A 13,952-nucleotide genomic window follows, 5' to 3' on the forward strand; every position below is an offset into this window, starting at 1 on the left:
ACCTGAAACAAAATATTGCAGCGCTTTCTGCCCCAAACAGAACTTCTCCTGTTATAGTTTCCAGCCATGCAGTGCAGATCATAGCAGCTGTAAGCATTTTGAGAAGGGTCGCCCGAGTAAACAGCACCGGTGAGATGCTCGGACTGGCCAGTTTTCGTTTCTTTTCCAATAGACACACCAGAGCAGGCACCAAAATATTCTGGGGAGGTGGGAGGCGCTGTCTTTTGGGGTTTTAAGGGAGTGTTTTGCATTCCTACGAACTTTGGCCTCCCTGGGAGCGCCTGTTCTCGTCCCCATGGGACCAAAACATAAGTTTAGAAGAAGGATTTGCAATGCTGCACCCCCAGAAATCAGTCGAATCAGACAACTCCTGGTTGAAGGGGTGTCGCGAGGGCCAAGAGATGCGAAACAAGCTTTGCTCACTAGATTCACGGATGCAACCGGTAGATGCCCAAGAAGGTGTGCAGAGCTGTTTTCCCCATACTTAACTGTGCACACAGAGAACCCCAAAGCTTGGGGGGGCCCCATGGGCCGTGCATGTGAAGAAGAGGAACGTTTATGCCACAATCCTGGGAAGGGATTCTGGGAGGCTTCGACCCATCCAAAGCCACAAGGCAGGGGCATTGCCGGCTTCGGAGGGCGTGTGGGCAGGACCTCCCATGGGGGGCTTATGGGGTGAGTTTGTCTCCTCCCTGCCACAGGATCAGTGGATTGCCCCAAGCTTTGGACCCACTGGCTTCCCAGCCCCACCAGCTCCTGGCAGGGACCTGAAACGGGGTGTCAAAGGGGAGTTCCAAAGAGAAGGGAATCATACACGGATGTACTTGAGCAGGGGCAAGAAAAGCGTGGAGAGAGCCCCCTTTGATCGCTTCCGCCCTTCTGGTGAAAATCTGGAAGGCCTGTGTATGAAGCACATCTTCCCTTCAAGTCTTGCTGTGCACTCGGTGGCAAATTTGGTTGACCCAGTTACGTTGGCAACACCGGGAAATAAATATTGAGAATTAAATGTAGCAGGCCTCAAAATCCACCCCCTCCCCAGGACACTGCCTCTCCCTGGTGCCGCCCCCAGCAAGCTTTCAGAATCCTCAACACGCTTCTCCAGGCCAGTGCAGTGAAATTATTCTGTGTAGCTCCAAAGCTTGCCTACTGTAACTGCATGGTGAAAACAGCCGTCCTTTCCCAAGTTGCGTTGCCTGCTTTTATTGTTTCGGGGCACGCAGTTTTCTGGTGGTCCGGTTTTCTTTCCTCTTGAACACAAAGCGAGGAACAAAAAGCCATCTTTCCCGCAGCTGAGAAAAGCCGGCCAAGTCCCCCCTTTCCTTTCTCCCCACAGCCGCTCCAGCCTCACACTGGTTCCTCAGAGCTCGCTGCCCCACATTAACTGAATGTCTGCATTTTCCCGGCTGTCCTTTCCTTTCGAGCTAATCCTTGGAATGCCTCATTAGAACTTTGACCCAAGTAAAGTGATTAGGGCTTGCATAATCCCCCTCCATGCTGGGACACCCACCCCCTTCCTGCAGCCCCCCCCCCCCCCGCCCCCCCCCCCAAGGCTACAACATACACGCAGGGATCTATAAACACAGTTCGGGGAAACAGTTCCGTGCAAGGTGACTCCAGTTCGCACAACAGGTTACGGCCCATGTGCTTTCTATTTTCTCTGCGAGGCCCGTGAGCAATGCTTTCAGCTGAGGCCAAGATTGCGGGGCGGGGGGAACTGTGGCCGCCTCACCGTCCAAGATCCTGACCCCGAATTAGCTGGAGGAAATGTTTCCAGGGAGGGTGGGAGGCATTGGAGCCACCTGGCATGAGCTTTGGAGATCCGGGCTGCGAGCGCTCGCCTCTGCGATCGGGAGCTCCGCAGCCCTCCTCGCCGTTCCCACCCGAGCATCCCCCGCTCGCCATGACGTTCGCCGAGCTGCTCGACCGGATTGGGGGCATGGGCCGCTTCCAGGTCCTCCACGTGGCGCTGCTGGTGACCCCCGTGCTGCTGACGGCCAGCCACAACCTGCTGCAGAACTTCTCGGCCGCGATCCCCGAGCACCACTGCCGGATCCGGCCCTCCAGCAACGCCACCGCCAGACCCACCAACAGGACTCAAAGGCCGGGCTCCGAGGAGGAGATCCTGTGGATCTCTATTCCCAAGGACGCTTCCGGGAAGCCCGAGCGGTGCCGCCGGTTCGTCACGCCACGCTGGCATCTCCTCAACGCCAGCGCCGCGGGCGAGAACGAGACCTGGACGGACACGGAGCCCTGCAGGGACGGCTGGGTGTACGACCGGAGTGTTTTCAGCAACACCATCGTCATGGAGGTGAGCCGAGGGAGCACGCGCAAAGGTTAGCACGGTGTGGGGTCGCGGCACGGTGAAGCTTCGGCCCGGGGGCTGAGCGGAGGGTTGCAACCCCGAGAGGGGCCCGGGCAGCCTCGCCAGTTTGAAAGCGCTTCTCGGGCATCCCAGTTTCTCTGCCCGGCTAGGAAGTTCCAGGGTCAATGTCATGACAGTGAAGAGAGGCGCCGGACGGATCCCTCGGGGTGTTTTTAATTTATTCTTAAATATAGCAAGAAAGGCAGTTTTCTTGAAGAAGTGTGAAGGATGAGCAGGGTGCAAGCAGCTCCCAAACAGCTCCGTTGTGGCTCTGCAAAGTTCCAGCAATATGTGGGCCATTTGGGTGTCGGTCGGCCTTTTCGTCTTCTTTCGGAAGGGGGGCCTCTGCCCAGTTGGCCGCAGTGGTGGGAAAAGCAGCCAGGCCGCTCTGAAAAGAAACCAAGCACACAGCGGGGCTTGTGTGCCCGGTTTGGAAACACAAACGGGAAGCTGAGAAGTGTTCTCAGTGCCTCCTCTTGGATCCACTAGAAATTTCCCACCCCCAGCTTTTAATTGGGGTTGAGGTTTTAATCTGAATTAAATTTTAATTGCCAAAGTGCAAGGGATGCTAGATCATGTCTTTGTATTCGGTGGATACTTTTTGTTTCTAAATGCAAATTGATCCCAGTTGCAGGAGGGGTGCTAGAAAGAATCAGGGTTACAACAGGTAGGGTGTGTGTGTGTGTGTGTGTGTGTAACTCTTTCCTTTCCTACTGCACCCCAAAGGAAAATCTATGGCCTGAAAATGCTATTGATTTTGGGATGAAAATTCCCAACTGAATATAAGAAATAAGCTTTAGGAAATTAGATTTTCCTTCCTAGCTACAGCAGGGTAGGAAAAAGTTAAATTCTTCCTCTGTGTCTGCTCCTATCCTGCTGTCTATAAAATATTATATAGTCCTGAAAATAATAAAAGTCAGGCCAGAGAAAAGTGATCAACAAAAGCGAGTAACTGTGCTTTCCAGTGGCCAGTGAATTTTTAAAAATCTTATATGCCATATCATATCATACCTTATGTCACAGTGTAGTTTCGGCTTTATGCGATTTTCCTATTTCTGATGTTATTTTAACCCTCTTTGGGACAAAGGTCTGATGTGGCAGAAACTGCAAATGAAGCCGTGTCTCGGCTCCCTTTCGGAATTTTTTGTACTGTTTTGTCTTTTGGCCCAAGGGGAGGTGGCGAGGTTGACAAACAGCGGGCAGAAATCTCCGCTTGGGAAGGGGCAACGGAGAGCTGCAACTCTTCGGAATGGGGCAGCAGGCCACGGGGATGCTGGGATGCGTGGAGAGCTCTCCCGGGGCACATGGGCTCAGTCCTCCGCCAACCCCAGCAGGTGACGGCGCAAGCCGCAAGGCCGAAGTCACACGCACAGAGCTGCTGCAGGACTCGGGAGGGATGGGGGCGTGAGTTTCTCTCCCCTCTTGCAAGACGCCTTCCTTAGGTTCTCCTGCGGGGGGCTACCAATCAAGCCACATTGCCCCCTGGTGGCAGCATGTTGTAACTACACCCTGCAGCGGCTGCCGGAGGATTGTAGTTTCTGAAGTTCTGCCGTCTGTTTCTCCCCCCTCCTCCTCCATCCTCTTCCCCTCTGTCCATGCAGTGGGACCTGGTCTGCGACCTACGGACCCGGAGGCAGATTGCCCAGTCGATCTACATGGGGGGAGTTCTGGTGGGTGCTCTTGTGTTCGGGACCTTAGCGGACAGGTGGGTGCGTGGAGCAGCTTTGCTTCGATCTCTGCCAACCCTCCTCAGCCGCTTGTCCTCCAGATGCACTGGACTGCAGTGCCCATGCTCCCCACCAGCACTGCCCATTGGTTCAGCGTATCTGGAGAGCACCTTGGGGAAGGTTGGTCTCTGCCAGCATTTGGTATGTCCGCAACGCTTGGGGCAGTGCTCCAGCGGGAAGCTGGGTCTGCACCCCACGGCTGCCACCAACACCCCTGCGTAGGCTTGGCCGTCTCCCCCTCCCAGTTCCCTGTCTGCCAAAAGGGGGCAGTGGAGGCCTCCCTTGGGGGTTGCCATGGAGACAAACACATCGGAGACGGGCAGCACCACAAGGGGTAAGTACCTGCCTTGGATGAAGAGAATCCGTAGCACATCTATCTCGGATATTAATATCCCACCTTTTTTCCTACAAACAACCTACGATGACTTGCCTAATTCCCCTCCTCTCCATTTTTAACCTCAGAACAACAACCCTGCGAGGTAGGTTAGGCTAAGAGGCAGGGAAGGGCCCACAGTCACCCAGGGAGTCTCCCAAGCCCCAGTCCTGCACTGTAAGCACTGGGTCTCGAACAGAAGGACTGGAGATCATCCAGAGACACTGGGCTGCTGTTTTCCAGGGGATATAGGGCTGGGGGGACCCAGGTGGTCTATGGAACAGCGCCCTCTATTTCGTTCCCCAACACTGTTGCCTCTGTCTCAGCTGTGCCCCCAAAAGCCTGGCTCGCCTGCCTCAAACACTTCCATGACTTTTCCTTCCTTGCTCTTTTTTCCCAAATCCTTTCTCAAAACCTGGATGAGAGAACAAACCACAAACAACCCACAGTTTACAACCCAATCTGGTTTGTTTGTGGTTAACAAACCACGAAAATAGCCCACGTTTTGTTTGTGGGTTGTTTGTGGGATGTTATCTAGCATGATAAGCCATGTTTCAGCAAGAACCGTGGTTCAGAGGGAAGCCACACTCAACCCTCCAATGGGTGAAGTGAACTTGATTGCTGAGTGCTGTCTGAACTCAATCAGTATCTAAACCAGGGTTTTGAATCCTGGATTTGCAAGCCAGATCCAGCCATCTTCCCAGAATCCCCCATGTGGCACCAGCCATTCCTCACTGAGGGCTTCCCTGGCTTTTGCACCGCTTCGGCCATTCTCAAAGGTCAAATAGTGCCAGCTATCGGCATGGAAGATTTTAAGCCAAGCTTTACATTAGTCCATGAAAATTTATGCAAACGATGCCCTCTTTGCAGGGGTGGGCTTTTCCTCAACATCTCCTCTGCTTTCCCCATTCATCATCCAGATTATTGGTAAATCGAACGGCCAAACGAGGCGACGATGGCCTACCTACATCGCAACAGCCATCCTGTTCTTTTTCTGTTTTTAAAATGTATATGCCGCCCACTAGTCCATAAGGATCCCTGTGCTCGGTCCTGTGTCACAGGTTCGGGCGCAAAGCCGTCCTCAGCTGGTCGTACCTCCAGATGGCCATCGCGGGGCTGTGCACCGCTTTCGCCCCGAGCCTCGCGGCCTACTGCGTGTTCCGCTTCCTGGTCGGGATGGCGCTGTCGGGAATTATCCTGAACTGCATGTCCCTAGGTAAGCGGCACCGCAGCGCGGCGTGAGGGGGGATGAGGCGAAGGGGCCGGCGAGCCCCGGGCCCAGCACAGCTTGGGGAGCATCCCTGACTCACCTTGAGGCGGCACACCTGTGTCGGGGTGCTGAGAGGCCGCGGCTGAGCAGCCGCCAGCGCAAAGAGCCGGACTGGGGCCGGATTGCCAAGAGCCGGTTTCGGCTGTCTCTTCCTCTTCACGTCTTTTCCTTCTCCATCCTTGACCTCTCCCTCTCTCCATCTCCTCTCCCCTTCTACCTTCCCTTTTCCTTCCTTCCTTCCTTCCTTCCTTCCTTCCTTCCTTCCTTCCTTCCTTCCTTTTCCGCTAACCTTTTCCTGCTAATCCCCTACCTTTCCTTCTTCTCGTCCTCACCTGTGAACTGCGACCCAAACCTGGACCGGTCCAGCTTCAGGGCACACAGAATCCTGCAGACCTGAGCTCCCCACAAGCCGTCGTTCCTCCTTCAAGCGCTCACGAGTCACCAGCCTGTGACCTTGCAAGGCTTCCTTCATTGCTCCCAAATACAAGTCCTCTAGAACGGCCCTCTGAGCAAGCACAGAGTGGTTTTTCGAACCCGATCTAGAGTTCACCTCCAGGAATACATGCTTGGGTCCCTCCCGTCCCCTCGGGAAGGCCTTTCTGGAGGACTCGTATTTGGGACTCGTATTTGGGACTCGCCTCCGATAGAGCTCTGATGAGGCCATCCCCTTTTCCCCAGTCCCCGATCCAGCCTCTGCGAGCTTCAAACACTTTCGAACAATTGTCCAGCTTTCGTAAGCCACAGAATAAGAGCTCTGAGCTAAAATGTGGGGCCATTTTGGTATTTTCGCCCCATTTGTTGCCTTTAGCCTCACCCAGCACAGCAGAGAGCCCCCCAAGTTTCTCCTAAATTGTAGTTTGACACACACACACACACACACACACACACACTGGAATAACCATGCCTTACTGGCAGCGTGGGCCCTGTGCAGAACTGTTGAAGCAGCCTATGAGGAAAGTGATATTTTAGCCGCAGAGATGTGGTTTCCTCTGGTGGGGAAATGGAGACCCAGCTGAAACTGCACCCTCTGGATTTCTGCCTGCCAGGAAGACAGGGAAGGCGAAGCCTCTTCAAGGTGGAGTGTTTTTCATGTTTGCCACTTGGCACATTCCTGACCCACTGGCGATGTTCGGCCCTCCGCGCGCCGTTTAGCTGCGCAAATATTTATCCCTGCAGCTTGGCATGCCGGATCTTTTTATTTGCTTTTGCACATGCTGTGTGGGAGGAAATCACGTGCTGTGCACACCGCGGAGTCGGGCTCGGCAGAGGGGTGTGCAAGACACACCCGGCCCGCTTGGCCCTCAGCGAGCGGCTCCGGCAAGCAAAAACCGCATCTTGTCGGGGCTGTGCTCAAGTTGCCCGCTGACCGAGCTTGCGTGGCAGAGGAACATCCAAGCTGCTTTCGTGCCCTTGAAGAGTTTGCAGAAATGAACAGAAGACTTTTCGGGTGGGAGGGGAAAAATGAAGCCTTCTCCCCTCCCTGGGGCCTGCGGAGCAAGTTAAAGGCAGAGGAGCAAAGGGCAGGCAGAAAGTTGGCAAAGGGCAGGCAGAAAGTTGGCAACCTGACTACCTTAACACACGCACCGATATGTCAGGGGCGTGGATCCTTGAGTCGGGGGGGGCTCTCTGGAGGCCACACGCTGGCCCACCAGTGTTCCCCAGCTCTGCTCCTCCGCCTCTCCCCAGTTACCAGCTTTTGCTGGTTTCCCTGCTTTTCCGCAGCTTTTGCAGGAGACCCTCTCAGCCTCCGGCCCCCTCCTTGCGCATCATTCAGGAGCGAGCGATTTGTGCATCGTTCAGGAGCGAGCGATGCTAACCCCGCAGCTGCTTGACGCGTTCCCTTCTCTCCCTCAGTGCTGGAGTGGGTGCCCACCAAGGTCCGCACTGTGGCCGGGACCGTGGTGGGGTACTGTGCGACGTTCGGGCAGATCCTCCTTCCCGGGCTGGCCTATGCCCTCCCGGACTGGCGCTGGCTGCAGTTCGCCGCCTCCATACCCTTCTTTGTCTTCTTCATGTACTCCTGGTGAGTGGCCAGCGTCCCTCCGTGCCCGAGGCGGCCCCCCAGGACTCGGCCTTGGCCAAGCGCCTTCATGGGAAAGATCCCTCTTTGGTGGCTCCGGCTGGAACTGCCCCCTCAACTCTTCCGCTCCGGTTATATTTATTTGTGCATTTAAAGTTTTTATATGCTGCCCAGGCACCCTGGCACGACCAGAAAACAGCACTCTGAGGCAGGGCTCTTTTGAACAGGTGGTTTGCCGAATCGGCCCGGTGGCTGGTTCTTTCCGGCAAAATAGAGCAAGCTGTCGAAGTCTTAAAGAAGGTAGCACAGATCAACGGAAAGAAAGAAGAAGGAGAGAAGCTCAGCACGGAGGTACAGGGGCGAAACGGGCTGGAGGGGAGAGCCGAACTCACAGGCCGGAGACAGGACGCTCCCTGTATCTCTGGGTTAATTTGGGAGCAAAGTTTTGACCCATCTAATTATTTTGGAGCGCAAGTGAATGTGGTTCCCCGGGAATCTGGTCCGGCCAAGGCACCCACTTCAGATTCAGGGATAATCCGGAAGAAATGAAGCCACCTGTGTGAAGGGCAGCAATCGGGGGATTGTGGATCAATGAAATTTGGGTGCATGTGATCCCGAGAAGGGCAGAGGAGCAGCTCAGGCATATCCCACCTCGGACACGGACATGGTCCGTGAGCCAAGCAGAAAGCCAAGGACAGCTTTGCAAGCTGGGAATTTTAGAGGGATCTCCAGGAAAGCCAGAAGCTGCCAGTGGGAAAAAGGGGGGGGGGGACAAAGGAAGAGCAGGGTGCCCCAGGTCTCATCACGGGAAGAGTTTCTATGCTTCCGCATCTGAGAGATCCAGAGGACACCTTGCCACCCAATAAGCTTCTGCAAAGCCATTAATTTAAGCAATTATCCTCTTTTTCATGGTGAGTAGGCCATACAAACGCCTTCTCAAATGGAAGCTTTGAATCGGGGGTGGTTCTGACTTGATTTGGAGGGTCCCAAGAAATTTATAATTTCAAGAAGTCGGGACGTGCAATATGCATAATGGAGTTGAAACGCCTCTCCAGACATGTTTTCCAATGCATTTTTGCAGATATATTTAAGCACTGCTTGGATTTTTCTGCATCTCACTGTGTGCCACCTTTCCCGATCCAGTGCCTCCCAGTATTTGCTTTTCTCCTTAATCTCCCGCAGGTCTTGAAATCAAACATGCAGAAGGAACTGACCCTGGTTCAGTCGTCTTACACTCTCGTCAGTTTGGTCCGTACCCCCACCGTGCGCCGGATCTCCTGCTGCATTTCCAGCGTTTGGTACGCTTAGATCATCTCTTTTCATTCATCCTGACTTTCCAATACTCTGGCTGGGCATAAGGATTAGAAACTTGAGGTTTTGATTGCATTTAGAAAGTTAAAGTGGAAATGGCTTTGTTCCGAATTGCGTGATTTTAGGGCTGCCTCAGTTAGGAGATTTGGATCAACTGATGGAAGAAAAACATTGATTAATCAGAGCAGATTTTAATTTTTATGCTTGTGTGATTTTGAGGTAAGTACTGATGAATCCCATGAATGGCATGAGAAGAAGAGCTTCTTTCGCTCTCACATCTGTCGAGAAATGCGAGCTCTGAAAGCAAAATATTTTGTTCCTGAATATTTGTTGATTCATTCCTGTGCAAATGGAACGGGGGAATCGATTGCAGCTCAGATGACAGCTGATCTTTCGTAGGTCCAGTGTGTGGAGTTTTTCGGTTAGCAGACAAAAAAATTCCTAAAGGAGAGGATTGTGTCAAAGGGCTGCAGGCCTCTCTGGAAAAAATATCAGCACGCTGGACTCAGCTCAGCATAATGTATCTTATGAATAGCAGCTTTTTCCAGGTCCTGTGAGATCTTCAGGTCAAAGCATAGATGTTTTAATAAATAAATAAAAAGCTGGAGAGTTGTCCTCAGCCTGAGGGAGGCAAGATTCCCTGCAGCCTTTATGAAGGCCAGAATTTAGCTGTGTTGTGTTCAATCATCAAAGAACAGACACCATGAGATTCTTCTCAAGTATCATGAGGACTAGAATCCTCAGTTTGGTCAAATCAGGAAGGAACAACTCCCGTGCAATTCTGCTCTGCTTCTCTACTTCCATGAGGACTAGCATCCTGCTATATCATTAAGCCAGACAAAAGCCTGCAGTAGTCACTCACTGTATCTCTTCTCTGATACTGTCACTGGTTACATCAAGGTACATTCACAGACCGTTTGCATCGCCTTCCTTTCTCCCTGTCCCCTGCTCCTCCTCGTACCCGATTCCAGGTTTGCCACCAGTTTTGCCTACTATGGTCTCGCCATGGACCTCCAGAACTTTGGCTTCAGCATCTACCTGATCCAGGTGGCCTTCGGTGTGATTGACATCCCGGCCAAGCTGGGGGCCGCCATCGGCATGAGCTACGTTGGGCGAAGGACCACGCAAGCGTCGTCCGTCATCGTGGCTGGACTGGCCATCTTGGCCAATATTTTTGTGCCTGCAGGTGAGCCGGAGCAGGGCCTGATCGGGACTGGCCCCCGAACTTCAGGCTCCGCACCTAGCGCCTGAGGCTGGGACCTCTTCCACCCCGAGGGCCAAGCTCCATCTCTGCGAAGTCCTCGGGGGCCACATTCTGGAGCCGACGGCAACGATTTCAGGTCCAGCCCCACAAGCATATTGTCCCTCGAAGCTCTTTACCCCGGGGTGGAGCTGGACTAATGCTAGAAGCACCAAAAGCTCTGCTGTCCTGCTGCTCTTTGGCTGGAGCATGTGCCGTGCTATGGGGCAACCCGAAAAGTAGAGTCCCAGGGCAAGTAGCTGGGACTCCGAGCTGCTTCCAGCCCCGAAGAGGCGGACCCTGGAGGATGTTATCCTGCTAGAACCGGCTCAGGGCTCAGCTGCTTCGCGTCGTTTCTCCTGGTCTTCCGGCGGTGCAATGCCGTCCATCTCCTAGGTTTCTCCTACTCTGAGGGTTCCTCCGGCAGGGGATCAGCAAACGAGGACAGGGGAACGAGCCGTGCCCCTTTTGGGGTGGGGTGGATTGAGCCCCCAGGTGCTCTGGACGTCGCTCCGGGACCTCGGGCTTGAAAGCTTCTGTTGGAAGGGCTGGGCTGCAAAATAGAGCCAGGTCACTATTTCTAGAAATGGATTGGGAAACTCACAATGTCTTTCTCCTTCCTTCCTTCCCTCCTTCCTTCCTTCCTTCCTTCCTTCCTTCCTTCCTTCCTTCCTTCCTTCCTTCCTTCCTCTCTCCCGCTGCTCCTCTCTCCCAAGATCTCCGAGCACTCAGAACCTCTCTGGCGGTACTCGGAAAAGGCTGCTTGGCCTCCTCCTTCAATTGCCTCTACCTCTACACGGGCGAGTTGTATCCGACGGTGATCAGGTACGTCTCCGGCCGGGCCTGAGGCAAACCGCGGCCTCGAACGCTGGGCACTGGATCTCTTTTCAAAAGCATAAAAACCAACGTTCATTTCAGGATAGCTGCTCCCGGCCCAACCCTTCTGCATGTTTTGGGGGGCAGCCTCCATGCTGAGGGGGTGCTTGTGTTTGTCCATGGCCCCGCAGCAAAACGGAGAAGCGGCTCTTTCCACCTGGGAGATACCTGACGGAGCGTCTCCTTCCCTGTGTGCCTGGCCAACACCCAAGCGCTGGAGCAGAGGTCCCTCTTTGGGAGCCCTGAAGGAGATCGGAAGAATGGCTACCCGGAGAAGGGCCTTCTCTGCGGTGGCACCCCAGATATGGAATATGCTCCCCAGAGAGGTTCGCCTAGTGCCAACACTTTTTTCTTTTCAGCACCAGGCTAAAACCTTCTTATTCCCCCCCGCCCCCCAAATTTAAGGTCATTTGATATTTTAACTGGGGTTTTATAGAATGATACAATGCTGGATTTCACCTTATGATTATAAGATGTCCTGAGAGTATTGTAAATAGGAAGATATGGGAAAACTTTAAACAAATAGATAAAGCTGGTGAGACGAAGAACCTGATGTAGGATTAGGCAGCTTGCAGGGTCCATCTAAGAAGCTTTGCTGAGAGAATATTCCCGCTTTGCCAACTGCAAAGTTGCTGTGTGAGATGCCCCAGGGCCGAGGGGTCTCGAACAGAGAAGTGGCAGGTAAGCCGACATCAGGGGAAGCCATCCACACCCTATTCTGTAGGGCCCCATTCCCTTTTCCTGTCCATTGCTCAGCCTTGGGGCACTTTCCCCCATTCTAAAAGACTGAAATGGACCTCCAGAGCCTCCGTTCTTGGCCAAAAGGGCTGGAAAATAGGCTGGCCGGCAGCGCCCCTTAAAGAAAATTGGCCCTCGGGGTGTGGAAAGATGCTCCTCAGCCCAGTTTTATCGGGGGTCATTTCAATCACTCATCCCAGATACTGAGTCTGAAAACACCCACCTTTGGGCACCGCCATTCGCCAGTGGCACGACTCACGTTCCACAGACATTCATCCCTGGCTTCTGCCCACCCCGTGCCACTCCTGTGGAGAGGGGTGACCTAGCACCCCCCACCCCCCCGCCTCCGTTTTTACATCCCTGCGTCTCTGAAGAGAGCAATCAGGCCGGCATTGTTCACTGTTCTATGATTTCTCCTTTAAAGGGTGTTTTCTACACTTGCAGACAGACCGGGATGGGGATGGGGAGCACCCTCGCTCGCGTGGGGGGCATAGTGGCACCCATGATAAGAATGACGGGAGAATATTTCCCCTACCTCCCACCGCTCATATACGGGACGGCCCCAATCCTGTCTGGCATCGCCGCCATCTTCCTGCCAGAGACGCTCCACGAGCCGCTTCCGGATACCATTGAGGAAGTCGAGAGCGGGTGAGTTTTTATTTTGTTTGCTTGTTTATTTATTTATTTGGGAGATTGATAGTTTGTCCATCCCTGTCGTCTCTGGATGGCCTGAGTTCCCCCAGGGGCTGTCGCAAAGGGTGGGGCTTGTTAATTGACAAAAATACCCCCCCCCAAATGCGTCTTAGTCACAGGAGGGGAGCTATTTGGCTCAAAATGCCTGAGTTGGCCGTGCTGGAGGTTAAGGATCGCCGGGCCAAGTGGCTGTACCTGCGTCAAAATCGCAGCCTTGGGGGCCTTTCCGGAAGGCCCCACTTGCTGGTTTCCTGGATTTTGCACCTGGCCTTGTTTTTAAAAGGCTGGGATGACTTGCCTAAGACTCAAATGCAAGCAGGTGCAGGCTTTAAAGCTTCCCCGAAAAGTAATCCACCCATCTGGCTGGAGGGTGCCAGGCTGGGGGAGGCTGGTAAAACCATGGGGCCAGAGGAGCAGGGCCGTGGGGTCAGTGGGCGCATATGGGTGCTTGATGCCACAGAACGGATGCTATGGGGCAGAGGCTTGCGCACGGATAAAACGGGTGCCCTGGAGGGCATGGCTGGTTCCCCAGAGGCCCACGGGGCGAGGCTCACAGGGAGGCACGTGCCCCAGGCGGAAGGAAGCCGGTCGCCCGAAGGCAGCAAAGGACCATTTGGAACCCGAATAAAGATGGCGCTCCGATCGTCCAGGCCAAAGGCAAAGCGGGGAAGTCCAGATCCCCGAAGAAGCAACCTATTGCGGCTTCCAACGTGACCAGCCCTTAGCTGAGCCTTGGGAGAGACGTTTCCACCGTTCTGAATGTGGGGAAAGCCCGTGAAAAGGCGGGAAGAAGTCAGGGCGGGAAGCGACTCGGCCGGGTGAAGTGGATGCCGCCTCCGGGGGAGCTCCAGGGGGCTGCATTTGGCCCGAGCGCCTGACGCTGCCCGCCCTGCTCCGCACGGGCCGCGAGAGGAAGCGGGTGGCACTGGCAGCGGCATCGGGCTTTCTGCTGAAATCTGCCGGCCTTTTCTCCCCCAGCAGAAAGATACTGGAGCACAGCTGCGCTGCCAAGGGGCAAGACCAGATCCTGCTGCGGAAGGTGGCCCAGGAGGTGACGCGAGACGGCGGAATGTGCTGAGCGAGCGCGGCTGGGCGGCTGGCCACCTGCTCGGCACCTCGTGGCCCCGGCCGGCTTGTGGACCTTTCCTGCTTTTCTTCTGGAGGGGCGGGGAAGGGGGTGATCCAATAAACACAGAAAACACCTGGCAGCAGCGTGTCTCTCAGGGGTGGGAACCGTCACGGGCCGCCGACTGCAGAGGACTGGGCACAGCCGCTGCCCCCCGATTGTGCCGCGGCAAGCAGCGCCCCCCGAGAACCGGAACGGGAGGCAAACGTCCTGAAA

At 54.6% G+C, this 13,952-nt stretch overlaps 1 protein-coding gene across 1 annotated transcript; it reads left to right on the top strand.

Annotated features, from left to right (window-relative positions):
* The first annotated feature begins 1,900 nt into the window (after window positions 1-1,900).
* On the top strand, window positions 1,901-13,688 carry LOC123032476 (solute carrier family 22 member 6-A-like). The gene is made up of 10 exons (XM_044448372.1): window positions 1,901-2,308; window positions 3,964-4,067; window positions 5,524-5,678; window positions 7,587-7,755; window positions 7,980-8,103; window positions 8,935-9,050; window positions 10,035-10,249; window positions 11,020-11,128; window positions 12,362-12,565; window positions 13,592-13,688. Exons 1-10 carry the CDS (start codon window positions 1,901-1,903, stop codon window positions 13,686-13,688), a joined length of 1,701 nt encoding a protein of 566 aa, XP_044304307.1.
* The last annotated feature ends 264 nt before the right edge of the window (window positions 13,689-13,952 follow it).

The sequence above is a fragment of the Varanus komodoensis genome, unplaced genomic scaffold (assembly GCF_004798865.1).
Source record: "Varanus komodoensis strain SLA01 unplaced genomic scaffold, ASM479886v1 scaffold55, whole genome shotgun sequence".
Classification (NCBI taxonomy): domain Eukaryota; kingdom Metazoa; phylum Chordata; class Lepidosauria; order Squamata; family Varanidae; genus Varanus; species Varanus komodoensis.

Coding starts and splice junctions, on each gene's coding strand:
- LOC123032476 (XM_044448372.1), top strand. CDS start 1,901: ATGACGTTCGCCGAGCTGCTCGACCGGATTGGGGGCATGGGCCGCTTC. Junction 2,309..3,963: donor GCAACACCATCGTCATGGAG/GTGAGCCGAGGG, acceptor CTGTCCATGCAG/TGGGACCTGGTCTGCGACCT. Junction 12,566..13,591: donor ATTGAGGAAGTCGAGAGCGG/GTGAGTTTTTAT, acceptor CTCCCCCAGCAG/AAAGATACTGGAGCACAGCT.